General features: G+C 49.2%; 1 protein-coding gene across 1 annotated transcript; it reads right to left on the bottom strand.

Moving 5' to 3' along the window:
* Nucleotides 1-1,172: 1,172 nt before the first annotated feature.
* Nucleotides 1,173-23,641, bottom strand: LOC131918673 (centromere protein J-like). Its single transcript, XM_059272884.1, has 11 exons — nt 23,530-23,641; nt 22,302-22,453; nt 17,619-17,825; nt 14,132-14,281; nt 12,569-12,668; nt 10,611-10,714; nt 9,561-9,659; nt 7,958-8,098; nt 6,008-6,092; nt 3,458-3,575; nt 1,173-1,892 (listed from the first exon to the last, which is right to left on the bottom strand). The coding sequence occupies exons 2-11, from the start codon at nt 22,404-22,406 to the stop codon at nt 1,703-1,705; spliced, it is 1,299 nt and encodes a 432-aa protein (XP_059128867.1). The 5' UTR covers nt 22,407-22,453; nt 23,530-23,641; the 3' UTR covers nt 1,173-1,702.
* Between the last annotated feature and the right edge of the window lie 190 nt (nt 23,642-23,831).

Below are 23,831 nucleotides of genomic sequence, written 5' to 3'. Positions count from 1 at the left end.
AAGATTCATAAAATTTTTATATTGTGATGTTGATGCTCATGTGTGATCTTGGGGATGGACCAGAAAGGAAAGGTTATGGCTTAAAGAATGATGTTTGTGTGTCAAGTTCACAAGGGGTCAATGGGAGGGTACATGGAGAGGAGGTAAATCAAATAATCTGAAACTTCAGCCCACATGTCCAGAACTCTGTAAAGTTCTGTTCTGTCCTCTGCAGCCCAAGCCCCTCACTTTGCTTAGACTTGACCCAAGCTGGACGTGAAAGTTCCGGCAGCCTGATTCACACTGTGGCCTTTTGCTACAGGCACATGCAGCTTTGTGAGAGCAGAAGACACAGTCTGGACAGGGCTATGGAAGTCATGCTTCTGTGAGCTCTGTTTCTTGCCTCTCTTATGAATCTTCAAAAGAATTTAAGGGTACCATCAGCTGCTTACTAACTGAATCCCGTGCAGAGGCCAACAGTAGGAGATGTCACGGAGCATCCGGGCTTATACAGGCAATGAGGATTTAACAGCTCACTGCGGTGAGACAGACCCTAGCTGCAAAGACCCTGCACAAGGCATGTAAGACTCCAGTGCACAGGACACTGAAGGAAACAATTGTGTCTTATTGTCTACTCCAAAGCCTGGTACAGCAGTGGGATGGCTGTACGACCCAGGATGAGCCCGGAAAGAGATCTTTCCTCTACCTTGCAGATTCTCTGCCACCAAGAAGGCAAGTGCACCTGCCCTTTGGACACTCTTATCATTGACTTCAAAAGGTAAGCTAGGGCAAGCGGGGGTGGGTGGGAGGGTAGGGGGTGGGGGGGGATGGAAGTGCTGCTGCCAGTCGTTCCTCTCCCTGCCTCCCGAAGACACCCACGGGGCACAGTCTGCTAGTGTGCAGCGAGCGCTTTCTTCATCTACTCACCTTGCAGCAATGTTGCAGACACAGAAAAACCCACATTCTCAGAAGCCCTCATCAGAAGGGAAGGCCCTCTACAGTGCGCATGCAGCCGCATGCCCGGACCAGTGCAGGGGTTGGAAGGGGTGGCCAAGGAGAATTGTCTATTGAGACTCAGGTGCCACCTACCAGCTAGGGAGAAACCTCTCTTGCCTAGGGCACAGCAGAGTGCTCCCACAAAACGAGGGGACAGCAGTCAGACTCACAGGAACAAAGAGGAGGCGAGGCCCAGGTATGTTTCTGTGTTTTTACTCATGTCCTTGTTGATTGACAGATCATAATTGTTCAAATTTGTGGGATAGAATGCTACATGAGGCTCTGTCTAGACACTTTAAGGTGGTTAAATCATGTCTATTAATACACCAAACACCAGTGAAAATACATCCCCCTGGATCCCACTTATGAGGAGTCTGAAGAGGGCTAGAAGAAGACAACAGGTAGGCGTTGGCTGGCCGTTGTTAATGGCTGCTCTTAGGAATTAGAAGGCAGTACGCAGACTGCTTCCCTTTATCTTCTGCTCCAGGCCCAGGCTGTCAGAAGACACAGTCTGGAAGCCTCGTTCCTGGCTACTGCTTCTCTGACCTCTTTCCCCAGATGATGGCTAGATGGTCTTTTTCTTTACAATTTTTAGACGCCTCTCTTCTCCTGATGTGTGGGCAATCTGTAGGACTGTAAGGGGAATCTACCATTGTGAGTTGTTTTGTCTGCTCTGCTCAAAGCTGTCACTGGAGCCTAGTGCCCGACACTGAGTCTGGAGGATGCTCTACTTCCAGTCCAGGATGACAGTTCCCATCTCGTCTTTGACCCTGACCCTCCCTGAGGCGTACTTGGTCTCCTGGCAGCCATTACAGTACACAGTCTTGGTGCTGCCGTCTGGGAATTCCCTCCGCTTGAACCTGGCTGTGTGGATTTCTTTCTGCCCATTGCTGAACATGATGGTTTTGTCTCCATTCCTGTGGAACAGAAACAGGATATGAGTGTGGAGAAACTGGGAATGAGCGATACCATAACACCACCTAGATATCCATGCCCGCCCCTGCCCTGGTCTGTCCTGAGGGAGGAAGTTGAGGCTTCCCGAGGAAAGAGTAGAGAGGCATTTGAGGTTTAAAAGACAGAAGAAGCCTGGGCTGCCTGAGCTCAGGAAGGTTGAGGGTGAGGGAGCTGAGTGGAAAATATGGACCCAGAGACCCGAGCTCACAATCTGAGCTGTGGTGAGCGGAGGCAGCAGGACATTCACAACATGATAGAAACGCAAGAGAAAGAGTCCTGGGTGGTATGCCCTGTGCTGATACCTCCAGGAGAGCCATGGGAGCTCTGGACGGGGGAAGACTGGAGCACACTGGAGGACCTGAGGAGGCTGAGGTCATGGAGGAAACATGCCAAGGTCATACCATAGTCAGTCACATCGAAGGTGAGTTTATTGAACTCTCGCCCAGGCTATTGGACAGATGTGACCCCTGTGGACCTCATTGTCTGCACACACCAGCACTGCGACAGTGACTGGGCACATTCTGGGTGCATCAGAGATGCTTATACATGCCACAACAGATTCACACTTCTACACAACATGGCTTTCAAGAGGTGGAGGCTGAAGACCACACGCAAGGTGGGCCAGCTTCAGTCATCTGAACATCGGCATGTGTCACCTAACACCAGTGAGACATCCTGAGACGTGTGTTAGCTAACATCAGTGAGACATCCTGAGACGTGTGTCACCTAACAGCAGTGAGACATCCTGAGACATGTGTCACCTAACAGCAGTGAGACATCCTGAGACATGTGTCACCTAACAGCAGTGAAACATCCTGAGACATGTGTCAGCTAACATCAGTGAGACATCCTGAGACGTGTGTTAGCTAACAGCAGTGAGACATCCTGAGACATGTGTCACCTAACAGCAGTGAGACATCCTGAGACATGTGTCACCTAACAGCAATGGTGCATCCAGAGAAGTACAGAGCGAGATTATTGTGACGCCAACCTAGGTAACTATGACATTAGTTGATGACGTAAACTGTGTGGCCACCTTTGTGCCTGAAGGCAATCACTAAGCACAACTTGGGGACACAAGACTGCCCCCAAAATTCTATGTCTAAGCTCATATTCTCTATAAAGAGATTTGAATTGAGTGTACAAAATTTCTTGTAGGCCCAATGACATTATTTTCTGATGTCATAGTTTTTTTTTAAGTATTTATTTGTATATGTATAAGTGTTTGCTTGAATGTATATCTGCAAACCACATGAGTACCTAGTGCCTACGGGAGTCATGGGAGGCCATCAAGTCCCCTGGAACTGGAGTTACAGATAGCTGTGAGCTGTCATGTAGGTGCTGGGAACTGACCCTGTGTCCTTTCCAAGAGTAGCCAGGGCTCTTAACTGAGCCATCTCTCAGGCCGCTGTTACTACATTTCAGTGAATGCTTGAACTTTTGCAAACATGTAAATGACTACAGATACATGACAGAACACAAAGCTCAGGGCTGGAGTCTTGTTCACACGGTGTGGTGGGGTGCTGACCTCTTCACCGTCACGTAGGTCCCATCAGGAAACACAGTCTGCTCACATCCATCCCGAAGCTGCTTCACGGTCCCATCAGGAAACACGGTTTCCTTGGAGCCATCCGGGTAGAATTTTTCTGCAGAATATATTTGTTTAAAAGATGGGTTATACTGAACGCATTTGGAAACTGTGTTGTTTCTAAGTGACCTATATTAAAATATTAACGAGAAAGATCATTTTCTCATCAGAGGAGTTTGTAGTCAGGATTGGCAGACAGCACCCGATGGCCCTGTTGATCCGGTTTTAGGTAAGGAAGGTTTGGCCATAGTGTAGACAGTCTTTAGTACATAACAGTTGGTGGATTTTCTGACTTGGTGATGATGAAAAAGTATGCACCTTTGGTAGAAATGGAATTCAAGTTTCAAAGTCTGACATTTTTCTGGCTGTGAATTTGTGGTAAAATCCTTCACTGGGGCCAGGCTTGTGTAAAATCCTTCACTGGGGCCAGACAGCACCACACACTGCAGTCCCAGACAGAATTAGAAAGGGAAAAGGAGGTGCTAGAGGCACATTTCTCTTCCAGACTGTAAGGTGACCAGCCACTCACACTCTGCCGGCACACCTTTCCCAATACATTAGACTATACTCCTCTGAACTGTGAACCAAAATAAATTCTCTCTGCCCCTCATTGCTTTTGGTCTGGCTGCAGCAGTGAAAAAGTAACCAAGACACTCTTGGAAATGCTTTCGCTGTCCCATATCGACTTCCAAAGGCAACTAGAGCATCAGCAATCACAATGACATCAGCCTCACGCAGAGACAGTTCCTCACTGCCGAAGCGCTACTGCACCTGAGCCTGTACACAAGCCGGGTCTGGCAACTGTTCCTGAGTGCAGTGCAGATTGTGCTTTTCCGTGTGTGTTTGTGGGAAATAGAAAAGCTCACCAGTGAAATGTCATTGATTGGTTTCCCTGTGTCCTCATGTCCCTGTGCTTCCTGCACAAGTGTTGGTCAATGGTTGGCTGTTGTTGGCAGATGAAAAGGGGACATTAAGTATACTTAGGAAAAAGACTGTGGTGTGGAATCTGACACCCAAAGAAGAACTCAGTGCTGTAAATACTTGTTAGCATAAAAATCTAAAATGCTAAGTGAAGTGCTGGTGAATGCCCTGGGGAAGTAGGGATTCTCTTCAATTCAATAGCTTGAGAATCTCAGAATCCCCTGGCTGACTGGTGCAGAATCAATGCAAAAGGGTCTTTGCTGAACTTCATCGAACACACAGACACATGGGTTCACCTGAAAAATGGTAAGAGGGGAGACTGTGATGTTCATTTCACCTTGTTTTTGAATTGTCACAGGAGGGTGTTCTGCAGACAGGAACCATAGGTATGGACAGTGACGGAACTCAGAACCCCTGCTATACAGTTATGTAATACGTTAGAGACATTCCGTATGGAGAAGCCAAGATTCAAAGGACAGATATGTCTATCGAACCCTTTTCTTTTTTCACCAGACCTGGCTAACATCCATCAACCACCCCATAGAGCATTTGTGTACAAGCAAGTGTAATTTTCCAATGCCAAGTGTATGCCAAAAGTTACTGAAGAAGTCATTGCTCTCCTGCCCACTTCTGTGCCCACCAGCCTGTAAACACCTCAGTGATGGTTCTAGGACTACAATAGCACTGACTGAAATATGAAGACAAAGAAAGAAGTGTCGGCCAGACTCAGTGGCACTGTGGCAGGCCCAGGCTCCACACAGCTGGCAAAAATGAACAGACTTTCTGGAAGGCCAGCTCCAGCATGGGCTCCCTAGGAATGCCACCAAATCTGTCCCCACAGGACAAACTGGAAATGTAAGGGGACGTGGCACCACTAGGACTTAGCCGTGACTAGCCCCACACTGAGCTCCATGCCAGGGTCAGGCTGTCACCAGAACAAGACGGTGAGGCAAATGTGTGTAAAGTAACGAGAATTCAGGGAGAAGGGGAAGAAAACGAGAGAAGGGTGGTATTAGCCGGCACACTAGATAGACCTGAGAAGGACCAGAATGACGTGAAGAGCATCATCAAACCAAGAAGGGCAATAAAGAACACGTGAGATTTAGTTAAAGAGAAAAATGGTGAACAAGAGGGCAGTTCTAAAGAATTTATCTGAATGTAATGAATATAAAAGGAAATATGACATGTTCAGAGATGAGAGGGCCATGTGTGCCCGCGATTGGAGGGTTAGGAAGACAACGGATGGAAGTCAGGCAATGTTTGCAGAAACAAGTGAGAACATCCTTGAATTTAATAATATAGGAGTGCCAGACAAAATCCAGGACACCCAGTTCAACGAATTTCAGGAAAACTAAAAGTGACTGTCTGGGTATAATTTTACCCAATGTACTTCATAGAACGATTTCTAATTAAAAAAAAACATTAAAGTCTAGCTGGGCAGGCTGTTTCCTTTGGTGAATCTAAAGGCTGGATGTCTGCTGCCCCTTCCCATGATGCTCATACACCCTGCCATCCCCAACACAGGCACACAAGGCACTGAGCCAGCAGGTACAGGGCGGCGCCACTCACCAGTCCACTTGTTCGGAAACTGCACGACTTCAACACCATCTGGGTAGGTTGTGTGTGTAGTCTGAGCATCTGCATAATAATAAATCTGTGAAGACCAGGGAACCCATGTTGGGAGGCAGGCAATGTTGTTACATTAGCCTCAATTGAATCTGATTAGTTACTTCCCATAGGTAGCTAAAGGTACAGGCTCAGCAGATGAATTCCATGGGAACTTCCACTGTTGAGAAACACAGGAAGTGGAGCTAGTCGCTGACACCCCAGAAATGACAGAGTTGGTTATTGGGAAATTGTGGGATGCAGCTTAGTCCTCAGTTTTGTTCCTGAGCATCCTCTAATGTATGACTTTCTGGGCCTTCATGCCTCATAGGACCTGCAGCTGGTGAGGTCTGAGAGGTGGACATGGGGCATGAGCACCGGTGTCCCATGAACCCCACAGTTTTCAGACTAATGGTCAGGTGCAGCTTGAGAGAGTAGACCTCACAAATGCCTCGGACATCCACCTCGTGAGTTGCCGTTGACTTGGGCATTTCTAATACTCATGTCTCCCTTGGTTTCCAAGGAGGAAGAGAGAGGGAGTGGGAACATTTACAAAGGGGGAAGGTGATGGGGTTGGGGACAGGTGCTCCTGATGCTGAGGCCCAGTCACATTTAAAAACCACAGCCACGGGTAGAACGGGATTGAACGGGGTACTTGTTTGAAAAGTAAGAATGCATAAGGAGGACACTGCTCTAATCCTAATTCAAACTCCTGGCTGGTCACACCATGTGAGTCCTCTGAGATGGAGTCATGTCTCTCCATCCACCGAAGAGGAAGGGGAGTGTCTTTCATTGGAGTCATATTATTGGGAAGTCTATGACTCTGAGATTGGGATGTGTTTTGGGTAGCTCCTGTCAACTTGGCATATGTTAGAGTCATTTGGAAGAGGGAAGATTAGTTGAAAAGATCCCTCCATCAGATTGCCCTGTAGGCAAGTCTGTGGGGGCATTTTCTTGATTAGCGATTAATATGGAAGGATCTAGACCACTGTGCAGGTAATGCCACACCTGAGCAGGTAGTTCTGGGTTGCATAAAAATCAAACTGAGCAAGCCACAAGAAGCAAGCCAGTAAGCAGTGTTCCTCCACGGTTGCTTAAATTCCTGCTTTCAGCTTCCTGTGGTGACTTCCCTCAATGAGTGATTATGATGGGGACATGTAAGCCCTTTCCTTCCCATGTTTTTGGTCATGGTGTTTATTACGGCAACAGAAAGTCAACAAGGAAAGAGAGCTCTGTGCTCTGTGATTTTAAAGCATTCTCTTTATATTAGCAACATGTCCAAAAGCCAGGTGGATGTAGGGAGTGCTCCTGTCTCCATCATCACATAAATACTGTTTTTCTCCTCAGCGGATCAGGAGACACAGAAAGAAGATGGCAGCTCCTGGACAGAGCCCTGGAGAGGGGTGTGCTCACCTGCCTCTGTGATGTCTTGCTCTCATTAGCACTGACTCAAAGTCAAAGCAGGAGGATCTCCCTCCCAGCCTGCACTGAGCCCCGTTCTCTCTCCTAACTCCCCCTTGTTGCTTACCATCTGTCACTCTCTGCATCTGTCCACCCTTCCTACCTAAGAAACATGTCTGTGACCCCCAAGGTGAGGCAACACATCTCTTTGCCCCACTGGGCTGCGACTTCCCGAAAGTCACCATTTAAATAGGTCTCCCAGGGTTTCCTGGTCCATTTCCCTGGGCATGGAGGTTAGCACAGGCCAGTGGGAGAGCATAGTGGAGGGTGGGGTGCTGGCGGGACACCACTGTGCAAATCTGCGGGCCGAGACCATGAAGGACAAAATCTTCACTAAGAGGAAGGTTCTGACCTTCCGCCTTCTCTCATCTCCTGACACACATCCGGGAGGGGTTTGTTAGCACCTGTGTGGCCCCGAGTCTAAAATGACACAGGTATGCCCATTGCACGCACCACTCTCTTATCAGGCTTGACCTTCTTCATGTCACCGTTAAAGAACTTGATGAGGGTCGTCTTCTTGTCCGCACTGATCTCCTTCCTGGTTCCGTTGGGGAAGGTGATGATGGTTCGCCCGTCGCTGAGAACCTGCTCCACCTTGATGGACACACAAAAGCTCCTGGTGAAGAGCTGTAACAAGCTTGATTACCACTGTTCCACCGTTTCCCCTTGTATTCAAAACCACTGCCCACTGTCTGCCTGGCATGGTGGATACAACTGCTACACACACACACACACACACACACACACACACACACACACACACAGACACACAGACACACACACGCACATGCACACATACACGCACATGCACACCCCGCACTGATGAGCTCCCAATCCCCACCCTGCATTTGGTTATCGACAGTAAGTGTTATGATTTGTTCCTCGACATCTGCCTTCCTTTGTGTTGATGCTGTGCGTTTGCCGTAGGTCTGTATGATCTACGGTCATAGGACTGATAAACCTGGAATCCTGGGACAAATGAAATTGCATGATTACTAGGTAAAAATTAACTTTTGTGCACTTTTTGTCCTTCCTATCTTATCATTTCGACTCAGACACTACATTAATGGCTTTGATTAATAATCAGCAAATAAGTATCTTCAAATGCATATTGCTAGGCTCTCGGTAGAAGACATTACCCTGTGAAGATTAGTGTAAAGAAGACATTGGCAGAAATAACCCTAACTTGGGGAGTTAATATACACGTATTTTAGAAACTCCATGTAGCATTTATTAGTTATGCCACATTTTATAACTATTCTTAATATAGCTAGAAATGTAGGAGGTGACTCGTCAGAGTTAAAAACTAATACTTCTGCACAAATCAGAGAGCTAGCCAACCAAACCCAGCTGACAGCCAGCACAGCAGAGGTTTGAACTAAGTCTACACACTCACGGTCTTGCTCACAAATCCACCAAGTGAGTGCACAAGTTGTGTGCAGGTCAGAACCAGAAGATGAGTTCACGTTCTCAGCCAGCCAGAAAAGCTCCAAAGAAGCTTCAGTGATCAGCTGGCCCTCAAAACAACAAAGCGCACATGTTCTTAAAATGCTGCACACTGGGAAGTCATAAAGTCAACCACAGTTGCACGCACCGATTCCGGAGCAGTGCTCCAGTAGATAACCATGGCATAGACAATGGTCATTGTATAAGGCAGTAATGGAGCTGCTAGCTTCCTGTCACCTCACGCCATGTAGCACTGAGCATCCCTAACCATTTGTGGTGATGCTGGGTCAATGCACCTGCGTGTGGTATGCAGCACACCACTGTCCAGCCTACATCGGAAACTGACGATGGACAACCGTGACAGTGGCTTGTGCATTTACTCTCCCAGACAGTTTATCTTATTTCAGTGCCTTCCTCACTGTTTGAAGAACGTCCTACACAGCAGTGTGCACTGCTAAGCCAATGCAGCCTTGCTCATCACACTTCCCACGTCTCTTGCTTGCATCAGAAGGCCATGTTGAGTGACTGAGGATATCGGGGTTTGCGTGAGTTGCTACAATGTTCACACAATGGTGAAATCAGGGAAAGACTGTGTACTGCGGACACCTGCCTTGCCATTCGGGTGTCGCTTTTCCTGCGTCTCATTGTCCTTCTCCGTGTCCATGGGGTGCGGTTCTTCTCTGGGAGGTCCCGACCCTGCCAGAAGTTCCTGTGGAGAGATCATAACCATCGCCTCCTGTGGCCCCCTGTGAGAACTACAGGGCCATCCATGCTGGCTCTTGGGACCGAGTTTGTGTTGGTACAGGGGTTCCCCTCTCTTGGTGTGCTCGATCCACACCAGGGTGAGCAGGGTGACAGTCACCAAGTTCTGGTTCTGAGGGCACATCACTGAGGCCTTGAGATGAACCAACAGCAGGAGTTTAATAGATAACCAAACCCATCTCACATTGCTCATAGCGTTGGGAAGGGTGACTGACTGCTCTTAGGGGAACAACCCCCGCCCCCCCATTGCCCACCTTTACATGGTGAAAACTTTACAGCCCACATTCCCTCCTGTGGAGAAAATGACTTAATTCTGTTGCCACTCTTATCAGACATTGTGTAGCTGTGAAGTGACCCTGGCTGTGGATCCAGGGTATTTCCGCTACATTTGTTTTTGTTTGTTTGTTTGTTTGAGTTTTTTTGTTGTTGTTTGTTTTTTGTTTTTCAAGACAGTGTTTCTCTGTGTAGCTTTGCGCCTTTCCTGGATCTCACTCTGTAGACCAGGCTGGCCTCGAACTCATAAAGATCTGACTGCCTCTGCCTCTCGAGTGCTGGGATTAAAGGCGTGCGCCACCACCGCCCAGCTACATTTTTTTTTTATTCCATTCATTTCCACTGAGAATTGCAAATAAAAAGAACAGAGTAAAACTTTGGTTTCTATATCCTTAAGGTCACGGAAGCTTGACCTGCCTTTGGCCAGTGGTCTAACACGGCCCTCCGATGACTGAAGGGATGCCATGTTTCTCTGATTTGAAAGGCTGAATGTGCTCAGAGACTGAGGGGGATTCACAGCCATCATAGCTTTCTGTGCTTGTAAAAAAGGGGTGGAAAAGCAGTTTCTGCCGCCACCTCCGGGTCTTCCTACCCCAGCCTCCCCAGCGGGTGAAACGCTACCTACCTGCATCCACTGTGCATTCTGGAGAAAACTAGGGAGGTGCCTGCTTTCTTGAGCATGAATGAGCAGCTCACCTTCAGAACTCTCTGGATTGGAGGACCACATATCTGAAACAGCAGAGAAGTGCTTTCCAAGAGACTATGTACATACAGTGAAAATGCTGTATACCCTGAGGTCACTGTGCAAATGCCACGGACTGACTGTGTGCAAATCATGAAGTGCTGAGTGGAAACAGTCAGCCCTTGTGTAATGGGTGGTGGTTTGAGCCATGCCCTGAAACACCACCCCTAGTGAGGTAGCTGTTATACCTGCCTATGACCTTGAGGTATATGCCCCTGGGGTGTGGCCACTGGGGGACCCTTAAGACCTGGGATGCACCCACGCTCACGCTCGCTCTCCTCACTACCTCGTGGTTTTGGGTGGAGGCAAAACAGGTAGCAGGAAAGGAAAAGAATCTTAACGACGATGGTCCCTTTTTTATTGGTTTTCTTCTGTCCCACACCAAGCAGCTCTTCTGGTATGAGACAGAATCTCTTAACTTTTTCTTTTATCCACACCCTTGTCTGGTGATTGTGTGGTCACTACATGTTGTGGTCCGGAAGACTAAGCTAGCAGAGGGTGGTGTCTGTCCTGAAGCTGCCTTTGCCCCAGTAAGGGGCGGACATAGGAAGAGAAAAATTACAAGCCCAGGGACAGCCCGCCCACTAGACCTGTGGAGGAAACAGAGGTAGTGGGGAAGGAGCAGGGTGTGCTCAGGGCAGGTGGGAGCAGGCTGACAGGTCACCATCACTGAGGAACTGAGAGCAGCTCACCCACAGCCAAGAGCAGAATGATGCATGGATACTTGCTAGCTCTCCCCTAGCTTTCTCGTATCACTCAGGATCCCTTAACTTGGGAATAACGCGGCCTACAAGGGGCTGAGTCTTCCTATATCAATTCACAATCAAGACAGTTCTCCACAGACATGCCCACAGGCCAACCTGATCTAAATAATTCCTCATTATGACTCTCTGCCAAGGCGACTCTAGGCTGTGCCAAGTTGACAGTTAAAACTAACCAGCACACAGAATATGGTAGGCTTGGACATTGGAACCCTTGGTCTCCATTTGGTGGCACTGTTGAAGGAAGTTTGATTGGTATGACCTTGATAGAGGAAGTACGTTACTTGGGCCCATTTTCAGTTTGCTCTGTTTTGTACTTACAGTACCTGCCATTATGAACTAGCCCTTTGGAACCGTAAGCCCACATAGATTCTTCCTTCTAGAAGTTGCCGTGGTCATGGTGCTTTATCACAGCAACAGAAAAGTAGCTAAGATGCAGAGGTCCAGAAATGTCACTTGGACTCAGGGAGAGACAGTGCTTACCCATGCACAAGGGTCCAGGGTTCAGTATGTCAAAGGGGACCCACGTGGACAGCAAAGAGGGTGGGTAAGTCAGGCTACAGGTGGATGAGAGTCCTCTCTCTGCCCACTAGGGGTGCAACTGAACCTGGCAGCCATGGTGCTGTGCAAAGGCTCCACAGCAGAACTCATGCACACCCACAGGCAAGCCCAGGGGGCATACAGAGTGTGAAGGTCACCACCAACAGCAGCTGGAACAGGGCATTCTTCCTGCCATTGTGGGAACCTGCAGGAGGGACCCACAGGGACAGGAGAGGCTGTATACCTGGATGGACAGCTTGAGCTCAGAGTGAGCTCAAGCAAGTGCTGGGCAGGAACAGATATAACAGGCAGGTAATATCACCAGCCAGCAAACAGAAAGGGAAGGGGTAAGGATGGCCCGGGAAAGCCAGCCCGGGTGCTCTAAACAGCGTTGGGAGAGGTTTCCAAGATAGACAAAGGAGCTCAAAGAGGAATCAGAAAGTGGCCGGAACCCAGGGAGCTCTAGGGACCGTACCCACATGCCACATCCCTCCCCGAGCATCCCGCAGGAACTTGTCCCCTGCCACCTTATTCTCTCACCAGGTGCTGACTCTGTGTCCAGGAATGTGGTGTCCGACAGAGGTTCTGGTGATGCCCTGCCAAAGTGTCTTTGCATAAACTTGGAAGACAGGTGCATAACCTGGGTACAGAGAGAGTCACAGAAACAGCGATGCCACCAGGCCAGTGACTGGATGCTGTGCACAGCTGGGTCAGCTTTCAGATGCCTCCGACACTTTTCAGACTCTACCAAGAGTATCAAGCTCTATTCCCTGAACTCAGGCAATTGACCTGATAGAGAAAATTCCCACCCATACAATCACTTCAGTTCTATTTAGCGTCTTGTTTTAGTACTGAAGGTGTGTATGGAGACACTCAGTTTTCTGATTTATAGAAGCATAGTTACGTTTCACAAATTCCCAAGTCCATTTTGATTAACGAAGTGAGAGCTCTTGTTGGACTTTGTGTGACTGGGATGAAGCAGGATGTGCTCCTGGAGTGAGGAGGTGAGGAGGTGGGGAGGTGAGGAGGTGAGGAGGTGAAGAGGTGAGGAGGTGAGGAGGTGAGGAGGTGAGGAGGTGAAGAGGTGAGGAGGTGAGGAGGTGAGGAGGTGAGGAGGTGAGGAGGTGAGGAGGTGAGGAGGTGAGGAGGTGGGGAGGTGAGGAGGTGGGGAGGTGAGGAGGTGAGGAGGTGAGGAGGTGAAGAGGTGGGGAGGTGAGGAGGTGAGGAGGTGAGGAGGTGGGGAGGTGAGGAGGTGAGGAGGTGAGGAGGTGAAGAGGTGGGGAGGTGAGGAGGTGAGGAGGTGAGGAGGTGGGGAGGTGAGGAGGTGAGGAGGTGAGGAGGTGAAGAGGTGAGGAGGTGAGGAGGTGAGGAGGTGAGGAGGTGAGGAGGTGAGGAGGTGAAGAGGTGAGGAGGTGAGGAGGTGAGGAGGTGAGGAGGTGAAGAGGTGGGGAGGTGAGGAGGTGAGGAGGTGAGGAGGTGAGGAGGTGAGGAGGTGAAGAGGTGAGGAGGTGAGGAGGTGAGGAGGTGAGGAGGTGAGGAGGTGAGGAGGTAAGAAGGTGAGGAGGTGAGGAGGTGGGGAGAGGGAAGCTTGGCAAAGTACATTCTGCTCATGCATGTGGCCGAAGTTCTAGGGAGAACCCACAAAAGGCCAAGTGAGGCAGCAGGCCTGTAATCCCAGCACCCAGAAAGCAGAGACCGGAGGGTCCCTGAAGCTTGCTAGCCAGAGAATGGAGTCAACCAGTGTAGTCCTGGCTCAGTTAGAGAACATGTCTCACAAAACGAGGTGGAGGGCCTGAGGATGGCCCAACGGTTGAGAGCTTTGCTACTGCTCCAGAGGACCCTAGTTTGGCTCCCAGCATTCACGCTGTTTGGCTCACAGTCACCCGCAACTCCGGCTCAAGGGATCTAGCACACCCTCTTCTGGCCTCCATGGGCACACAGACGGCGCATGTGCGCCCGCATGTAAAGATCATTTTTAAAAATGATGTGGAGGCAGATGCAGGAAGACAACACACATACACAAACAGAGGATGGGGAGAGAGGAGAGGGAGAGAAACGAGAGGGAGGGAGGGAGAGGGAGAGGGAGGGAGGGAGAGACTGTACCTTTTCATCAAGAGACATATAGGACAGTCTTTCGTCTAAGGAATCTGTTCTTCCAATGGCCATCGTACTTCCGTTTTGAGGACTTCTGGAAGGAGCGTCATCCGACGTTGTTTTCTCTGAATCAATTCCCTCTATCTTTATGTACACTGGCTAGAAACAAATGAGGGGTATTTGTATCAACATCAATCAATGCAAGATATTTGTGACCCCACAGCCTGGACTCTGACAATCCTGTGTTTTCAGTTCCCCAGGGGAGCAGAAGGGGGCCTGCTCTTTGAACACCTTCCCCCACAGTCTTAGTCCAGAACCATCGCATTCCATAGTCTACAAAGGGTTTGATACCACGGTGAGTGATGTGCATAAAACCAAATTGAACAAGTTTTAAGTAAAACGAGTTTCTGGCCCTTTGTGTTATTTTAAAAATCAATGGTTTTGAAGTGTGGCTTATCTGTTCGCCCACTTATTACTTCCCTTCATGCACACATCTGCTAACAAGTCTTACTACATTCAGATAACTGACTACACTTCATCTCTTCTGCTGTGGCTCCAAACTAGCAGCAAAGCAGCTGCACTCAGGAGCCTCACGCAGAAAAGCAGCAACTGCAAACCACCACAGACAGGCAAGGCCACCCGAGGCACAGTGGGGGCAAAGCACGTTCGAATCCGCTCACTGATATGGGATGTCTTAACAGTGGTTTGAGGCAGGAGACTTGGACTGGATTCCCCACACGTTGGAGAGACCTGACTTCTGCTCAGAGAAACCTGTGACCCACTTCTTGCTGACACCAGTTCCAAACCAACAAGGGTTGGGGTCCAAAGACTAAACAACTCCAACCCTTGTGTCCTTGCATTGTGTAACTTCAGCTGAGCATGTAGGGAAGTAGGAAATATGTAACGCTATTTATAAACAAATATTAACAATATTTATTTAAAGTTTTTTCATGCAGTATCTTTTGATTATATTCTTTCCCCTGCCTCAATTCTTCCTAGATCCTTCCCACCTCCTTACCTAGCCAAGTTCATGTTCTATCTCTTTGTCTCTCTCTGAAAAAAAAAAAAACCCAAACGAACAAATGAAATCAAAACAAACTAGAAAAAAACCCAGTAGGACAGTAAGAAACAGAACACAGACACACAAAAACAGCCAACCAAACACCACAACCAAAACCACAGACTCTGTGTTGTGTTGGCCAGTTACTCCTGGGCATAGGCCTGCCTTGGGATGTGGTTGGTGCACCCAGCAACACTCCACTGGAGAAGACAAATTTTCCCTTTCCCAGCAGGTGTCATTTTTAAATAGCTTCTTGGTCAAGGGTGGGACCTTGTGTCCACCTCCCCCTCTGAGTGCTGGGATTCCGAGTGGTTTGAGCCTGTGCAGGTCTCAGTGTGCTGCTCAGTCTCTGAGTTCAGAGTGCATCCGTCCTTTTCTGTCTGGAGGATGCTCTTTCTGTGGCGTCATCCATCACCTCTGGCTTTTACAGTCTTTCCGCCTCCTCTTCCACATAGATCCCTGGGCCAAGAGGGGACAGTTTTGACGAAGACACCCCATTTAGGACCAAGTGCCCCAAAGTCTCTCTCTGCACATTGTCCATTTGTGCTTGTCTATGTTAAGGACCATCTACTGCAAGAAGAAATGTCTCTGGTGATGGTTAAGCTAGGCAGTGATCTGTGGGTATAGCAATGTGTTATCGGGGCTCATTTTATTGATATGTTCCTTTAGCGGAATAATTGTGTTTGGTTTTTTACTAGGTCCACGACCTGTCCAGTCTCAGTTCCTCGGCCAGTTCAGCAGTGCCAGGTACGGGTTCCATCTCACGGGTTGGGCCTTAAATTCAGTAAGGAAGTGGCTGGTTTCTCTCATAACATTTGTGTCGTGGTTGCACTAATTATCTTGCAGGCCGGTCTCTGGTGTAGGTGATGTGTTTGTAGTGGGTGACGGTGATGATTACCTTTCTCCTCTGGCAGCATGCAGAGGACCTTACAACCATGAATACTAGTCAGGAGGGGTGAAGCTTCTAGCTGGGTACCAGCTTGATTTCCCCACTTCAGTGAGCAGGTTGTGTCTTCAGCAATAGAGCCACACAATCAGTTTGTGGAGAATGACCAACAGCCTTAGCAATGGCCTGTTATGCTCGGGGAGTTCCATGGAACCCCTTTGGCCAATGGCTCAACAAGATGTAATCCATTCCTGGCACTGGAGGATTTATTTGGTGGGATAAGATGTCTAGTTGGGGTATTGTCTTCCCCATTATATATTGACTCCATTTAAATTCCTTTCACACACACACACACACACACACACACACACGTATATGTATATATATATATAGGAAGCCTCTGCAGCAATGGATCCCATATGACTTTTCAGAAGGTCTTTAGTTACACAATCCTCACATAGCTGGCCAAAGACCTGAGGCACAGGTCTTCCTTCCCTGAAGGCTGTCTACAAGTGTGGGCTTGGTATTTTAGGTTGCAGACCCTCCTCTGAGGAAGAAGGGGCAGTGTGAACCTTCAACACCATTTCCCCAGTGCTAACTTACAGTTGTGCACTTCACATACGTGTGTACACATGGCAGAACTTTTGACATCATCCTTAGAATTGTGTTTGAATACAGATATCCCTGGGCAAATTTGAAAGTGTGACATTCACAGCCTTGTTCTTTGTTGTTCAAAGATGAGTGTTTGCGGGGCAGATGCTGTTCTTCTCCACAGTCACATGAGGAGCAGAATTGGGCACAGTCAGTGACCACTTGAGAGCCATCTCATAGCGAGGAGAGACTGACATCCGATGCAGATGGAGTGATGCCCTGCTGACTTGTGGATATGTCTTACCCACATACCATGAGCAAGGGGTAATGGAGGCAACATGGTAGCAAAGGCTATATAAAATCTCCCATAGGGCCAGGCGGTGGTGACGCACACCTGTAATCCCAGCACTCGGGAGGCGGAGGTGGGTGGATTTCTGTGAATTCGAGGCCAACCTGCTCTACAGAGCGAGTTCCAGGACAGCCAGGTCTACACAGAGAAACCAAAACCAAACCAAACCAAACCAAACAAACAAACACCCCAAAAATCTCCCATAGGATCCCTTTTAGCTTCTAGCAGTGACAGCAGTCAGTTCTCAGTCACTAAGTTACAGAGATATAGTGAAGTCCTACCCCCCCTCCCCGTGCCTCAGTGGACTTAATGACAGGATCCAGTCCATCACTTAAGGTAAAGTAGGAACCTGGAATCCTGGGGTGGCATGGCCTGGCATCCAGCTGTTCCATGAGAGCCTGTGAGAATCCTGGAGACAGAGTAAGGACATGCTCTGTTCCCAGAGCTCCCAGGAAGGCGCAGCCAGGACTTACTGTCACTCCTGTGTGATTTATGACTGAGGGAAAGGCAGTGGGCCCTCACAGAGTGCCCAGTGGAGACAGCATGGCTACAAGGGAGAGAATATGCCTTCGTGTGCCATTATCTCTGTAATGCAGGAAATCTGCTGTACCATAGTGTTGGTTGCTCTTTCCAGGGGTGGCGAGGCTATTTTGGCCTCCACACCCCATCGCTTCAAAGCCTTCAGTTCCTTCCGGAGCTCCTGGTTCTCCTTCATCAGAACATTGATCTGGTTTTGGAGGTCTTTGTGAGCTGCACACCACCAAGATGCCTGTCTCGTGAGCTCTGAGGCAAGTTCACAGATCTGCTTCTGCAGTCCCTGAGGTAGAAAGAGAATGTCAGGCACTTCTCAGGCACTCTGAGGGATTACTAACCCTGCTGCCCCCCCCCAAAACCGGAGTCCTCCCCGTAAGAGAGTGTGGACTTCTGGGATGTCCTTCGCCTCCAAAGAGAAAGTCAGATGTCCACAGCTTCAGCCATCATTACCAAGTGTGTTCACTGGGACACAGTCCACACACTCCAACTAGATCTAATGGCTAGTCAGGTATAGTCATTGCTAGAACATTTCTGTGAAAGAAATTCATGTCTCTTCCTCAGCCTTCTCCTTGGAAGCAGTTGGAAAGGGGCTGCCACCATGAGTCCGAGAATGATTGAGACCCAGCCTCTGGTCCTGGCTTCACTAATTCCTTGCTGGGCGACCTCAGAGAGAGGCCACCTAACCTCTCTGGGCCTGCTTCTTTTCTCCCAAGAGAGTTGAAACAAAATGGCCTTGGATTATTATCTAAGAAGGGAAACTGTCTAGCCTGGAGGATTTTACTTGGAAAAGGCCACTAGGTCTGTGTCTGCTGACTTCTGAAGGGGTTTGGTACTTGATTACATGATGCCAATTTCCATGTCACATATCTGTTCATATCAATGTATAAACCCAGTAGGTACCATGAGACACCATGCTTCCTGGGTTGGAGGATTGAGAAGCTGATGGCAAATGGACCGATGAGAAGAAGAGAGGGAGGGAAGTACTCTTCTGCCCCCCTTTGCCCAGAGGACAGACCCAGGGAGGCAGGGGCACCTGCCTCCATCACAGAACAGTTATCTCTGTCCCCTGAAGATGCTACTGGGGCTGACGAGGCCTGGCCTAGGAACACCTTCCCCATAGCGATTGCTTTCCCATCAGTTGCTGCCCTGGACCCGCTAGGTCCTGTCACTTTGCCAAGAATCTCGTGCTCAGTGTTGAAGAAGGTGTCCCAGCAGAGCTCTTCCACCTTTGTGGGAAACATTGGCCCTGAGGGGTGTGTGTGTGTGTGTGTGTGTGTGTGTGTGTGTGTGTGTGTGTGACAGCTGTGTTCAGAGGCCTGTTATTTTTCTCCTCTAACGGTGAGGGGCAGACTTCTCCTTCGTTCCAGAGGGATTATCTCTAAGAATAAGACTGCAAATCAGGTGGACTGAATCTTCAAGAGAGAATGGAAGACATTAGAGAGGACATTTCTGACCATTTCGTTCTCCCAGCTCTGGAGATGATGGGGAAGTGATTGCATTTGAGTTTTAACATTCTTCTCCCTTTCTGGAAACTTTGCTGCTAACACAAAATTTGGAGGATTTGGTGCAGGGAACTATGGTGGCAGTGCACCCAGGGACCAGAAGCGCATCTCTGCCAACCAAATCCCTGGACACTTTTCCCGCATAGGATAGATAGTTCTTCAAATGTGTTGCGTTTTTTTGTTTTGTTTTGTTTTGTTTTTTTTGTTTTTCAAGACAGGGTTTTTCTGTGTAGTTTTGTGCCTTTCCTGGAACTCACTCTGTAGTCCAGGCTAGTCTCGAACTCACAGAAATCTACCTGCCTCTAGAAAATTTTGTTGTGTTTTGTTTTTTTGAGACAGGGTTTCTCTGTGTAGCTTTGGCGCGTTTCCTGGATCTCACTCTGTAGCCCAGGCTGGCCTCAAACTCCCAGAGATCTGCCTGGCTCTGCCTCCCGAGTGCTGGGATTAAAGGCATGCACCACCACTGCCCGGCAAATGTGTTCGTTTTTTTATTAACATATGTTAATTGCACATTTTGATGAGGGGTTGCTGTGATATTCCTCCAACACATAAAGCATCACAAATGCAACCTACAGTTCAGATCTTCCTGGAGGAAGCAGGGCTTGGGGGGCGGGGGGCTTGACTCTCCAGTGAAGGACAGTGTTAAGCTTCCAGATCCAGAAGGTACTGTAAGAAACTCTTAGCAGGGGATCAACTGTGGTAGTCAGCTCCCCATTCCTGTCAGAAAATATCCAAGAGAACCAACTTAGAAGGAAGAAAGTTTTGTTTAGGTTTCTGGTTTTACAGCTTTCAGTTCAGCTGCTGGGCTCCATCACTTTGGGCCTATGGTGAGACAGAACACGGTGGTAAAACTGCTCACTTTATGAAAACCAGGAAGTAGAGAGGGAGGGGGAGAGGGGAAAGGGGGAGGGGGAGAGGCGAAGGGGGAGGGGGAGAGGGAAAGGGGGAGGGGGAGAGGGAGAGGGAGAAGGGGAGAGGGAGAGGGATGGGGGGGAGAGAGAGAGAGAGAGAGAGAGAGAGAGAGAGAGAGAGAGAGAGAATGCAGAAGGGCCTGGGACTTCACTAGCTCCTTCAAAGTCATATACCTAAGGACCTAACTTGTCTTCGCCTTAGTCTCCACCACCCACCAACGGCAGCGCCAGGTGGACATTAGTGTTACACATGTGACCTTTGGGGGAACATCTGAGATTCAAACTAACTCCGACTCACAGTAGTTCTCAGACCCTAGTAAACCCTGACACCAACAAGCCATCCACTCTGGAAGAGGGATGGACAGCATGTCAGTGACTAGGGGTCAAATTCCTTTAAAAAGCAAGATTCAGGGTTGCCTGAAAACTCAGGACTCCTGTTTCTCCTTCTGTGTGGTAAAAACACCATTTTCTTAACATTTCCTCACGACACAAGATAGTGAAAGGGAAAAATCAGCAGCCATCTTGAGAGACGCTCCCCCCTCCTCTCCTCCAAAGGTATTTGCTGACCAGCAGTTTTAGAAGTGATCAGAAATTGAACTTATAAGGCTGGGACAATAAATCTATGTATCCTGGACTTGGCAAAACAAGACATGGGGAGTAATGGGCTCAACTGACCAGACGTTGACCTCAGAGGAGAGTAGGATGAGAACAATAAATCTAAATGTGTCAACAAAAGCAGGACATGGGGAATAAAAATTTATGTCTCTATAGATACCCTGAATCTTGTTAGCAATTAGTAACCTTATGCTTACCTCACCCCTACCCCCCTCATTCAATCCCAAGCTGCATGTAAACCTTTCCTATATAAACCCCTTAAAGTGAGTGCTCGGGGTCGTTCTCCTCCACCCGCCATGTTGGATGTTGGATGGTGGACCAAGCTGGCTTGTTTTGTTAATAAAAACCTCTGTGTGCTTGCATCGGATATTGGCTCTGTGGTGGTCTTGCTTGGGGGACTTGCGACCTGGGCACAACAATAGCAGCCCTGTGACCCTGTGGTGTCCTCTCGGGGATACTTTGTTCTAGTGATGCCCACATCCCTCTGCCTCAGCAGTGCTGCTGTGTGACCTCTATGACCGGGGGCTCACATCCTGTCCTCCACATACATTAGGAACCTAACACAGTGTGAGGCACCCAGTAGTGGGATGCTGTTCCCGAGGAGCCCCCAGGCCAGCTCTACACACTTCAGCCTCTTATGCTTGAGGATGTAAACCCCCCTCCATTCTTGAACCCCTCCATGCCTTGTGGACGTAAACCCCCCTCCATCCTAGCACCCCTCCACACCTCTGCTTTCTGAGAAGAGAGCTAGAACATGAATCTTCTATGAAAAGAACCCTTGAAACATTGAAGAATCATCTCACGCCTCAGAGAAAAGACACTCCCTTCGCTCCTTGTGCACCAAGGCCCCCACCTCTGCATGCTCAGGCTGCTGTTGGCTACTTGGGGACTTCCCATATGGTCTCTGAGCCCCTTGCTACAAGGGAATCCTCACATATTCAGTCAAAAGGCCCCCCGTTTCCTGCTGTAGCCACCAAGTATAAGCTCTGTAACATTAGCAGGCCACCTTCTATAAAGTAAGGAACCTAAGAACACCCCACTTTGTAGAAAACCTTGTTTAGGCAAGGACCTAGTGCTACATAAACACTGTCAATGTCCAGGTCACGGTGGGTGTGTCACTGTGCCCCCAGCATCCACAGTGAGCCCTCGGACATGCTGTGACGTGTGTATTCCTGGCTCTCTAACAGCTACTGGAAGCCAGAGAGGTTTGAACTTCACATTCCAGGTTTTCTGTGGACCTCTTCAGTTGACCCAGTGGAAGCTGCAGCCTTGTTCTCAGAACAAAGGGGGTCAGATCCTAAGGGAGGCTACAGCCTCCGTGTGTGTGTGTGTGTGTGTGTGTGTGTGTGTGTGTATGTGTGTGTGTGTGTGTGTGTTTATGTGTTTGTGTGTTTGTAGGGATCAGTGGGTTTGCTGGCATGATCTAAGGAATGCAAATGTCCTGAAAAGCTTGACACATTTTCAGGAACCCGAAGCCTTCTCCCGGAGTAGGAGAAGGGAGCCAACATGCTCTACAGTCTCCGCTCTGCACCTGCCCCTCACAGTCATCACAGAGACTGAGCTGGAGTTTGTCTCCAGAGAACGCAGCACACCAGCTCAGAGCGAGCGCACCCTGAGATGGTCCCAAGGGCAACAGGGTTGTAGAAAGGAATGCAGGTCTCAAGACAAGAGGGAGAGTTCGCTCCAGCCCATTCCCCATTCGAGGACACACAGCTTCTTGGCCTGGCTTACCATGATCTCCTCAGGCTTGCTGCTGTCCTCTCCAAGGACCAGGGCTGTAGCCTCCATATCCTTCTCATGGTTGGCCCCTGCTCCCTGACTCGGGTCCTCCAACATGGTTTGCCTCCACTGACTCCTTAGCCTCGAGATGACCAGTAAGCATTCTAGTTGTAAAGGAGAAGGGTCCTGGGGGCTTCTTGGTGCATCCCACCTCTGGCCCTCCAGTTATCAGCTGAGGGTCTTCCAATCCTCCTTAGAATGGAGAATGCCCAGCCACGCACGCGTCATTGAATTCCCCACCCTGCTGCCTGGAGAGTCTCCACCTGGAGCTGACCGGGAAAAAGTTTCCATGTCTGGAAACCACAGAATCGAAAGGACCTGGCCACTTACACGTGGTGTGTCCCCAGAGGTGGGTGGAAAACGCTTTGATTCAGGGAATCAGCATGGCGCCTGATCACCTGGAGGTGAGCAGGGCCTTGAGAGGGGACCTGGGGCATCTTAGTCCTTCATCAGACCTCTGCTGGGAATGCCTTTGACCGCCTGTCATCAGGACAAACCCCTTGTCCCCAACCTACAGCTCCATAACCTAAAACGATGGCATAGAAGCAGGGGTTTATGGAACCTGAGACTTGGAGCCGTCGGGGAAGAGTCCAGCAGGAGACAGCTGAGTGGAGAGGAAAAGCGAGGAGCAGCCTTCCGTAGGAGAGCCGAGGCCCCAACACAGGCACCAGCAACCAAATCAACTCCCCTCCCACCCCACCACCAAGTCCCACTACAGCTAATTCCCACCCCCTTTCCGGTGTAGGGAATGGTGGCCACTGGCAGGTTTGGGAAAGAAATTGAGGACTGGTGAGTGGCAAGGCTTCTCAGGCAGAGCCTTTGGGAATGTCTTGATCCAGAATCACAAATATAACCACATATTTCCTGTTTCTACACATACATACTTGTGTTTATAAGCCTAGGCTGTATATAAACAAGGATGAGAAGCTGAGCCACAGTGGCAAGGAACCTGGCTGGAGACAAGGCGTCTCCTAGTGAGAGGCAGACAAAGGCATCCATAGCAGGGGTGGTCACAGCCCACCTTACCTGCGCTGGCCCCTGGGGCCCCATGGTTTTCTGCAGAGGACTGGCATCCATGACTTCTCAGAAGGGGGACTCTACACTCCCCAGCATGGGCTCCTAAGGCCCTCTCTCCAGGGAGTACCCTCCCTCTGTGCCCCCCCACCCGGGGCATCCTCACCTAGCCTAAGATGGTGGCTTCTGCCAGGACATTGCTCATCTAGGCCATATCCCAACAGCTCTCTGTGTCCTCCACACAGCTAGCTTTAGAATTCCAGGAAACCTGTCCATTCTAAACTGACTCTCTGTCTTAAAGGGCCACGCCCTGGGATTTTATAAGGTTAAACAATAACTACCAACACACCCATGATTCAGCTAGAGTAAGCTCATATCCATCCACACAGAGGAATGATGGGAGCCAGATTGTCTACAACTGACAATGAGGATAGCGAGCTTTCCACACACGACAGAGTTAAAAACTCA

The sequence above is a fragment of the Peromyscus eremicus genome, chromosome 8b, assembly GCF_949786415.1.
Source record: "Peromyscus eremicus chromosome 8b, PerEre_H2_v1, whole genome shotgun sequence".
NCBI classification, from domain to species: Eukaryota; Metazoa; Chordata; class Mammalia; order Rodentia; family Cricetidae; genus Peromyscus; species Peromyscus eremicus.
This window is presented reverse-complemented; position numbering and strand designations above follow the sequence as displayed.

What these genes read in the sequence shown, in the direction of transcription:
- LOC131918673 (XM_059272884.1), bottom strand. Translation starts at nt 22,406, where the DNA reads ATGTTGGAGGACCCGAGTCAGGGAGCAGGGGCCAACCATGAGAAGGAT. An exon ending in TCAAGCCTGATAAGAGAGTG is followed by an intron (nt 6,093 to 7,957) that starts GTGCGTGCAATG and finishes TGGTCTTCACAG; the next exon opens with ATTTATTATTATGCAGATGC. An exon ending in ACCTACGTGACGGTGAAGAG is followed by an intron (nt 1,893 to 3,457) that starts GTCAGCACCCCA and finishes TCTGTTCCACAG; the next exon opens with GAATGGAGACAAAACCATCA.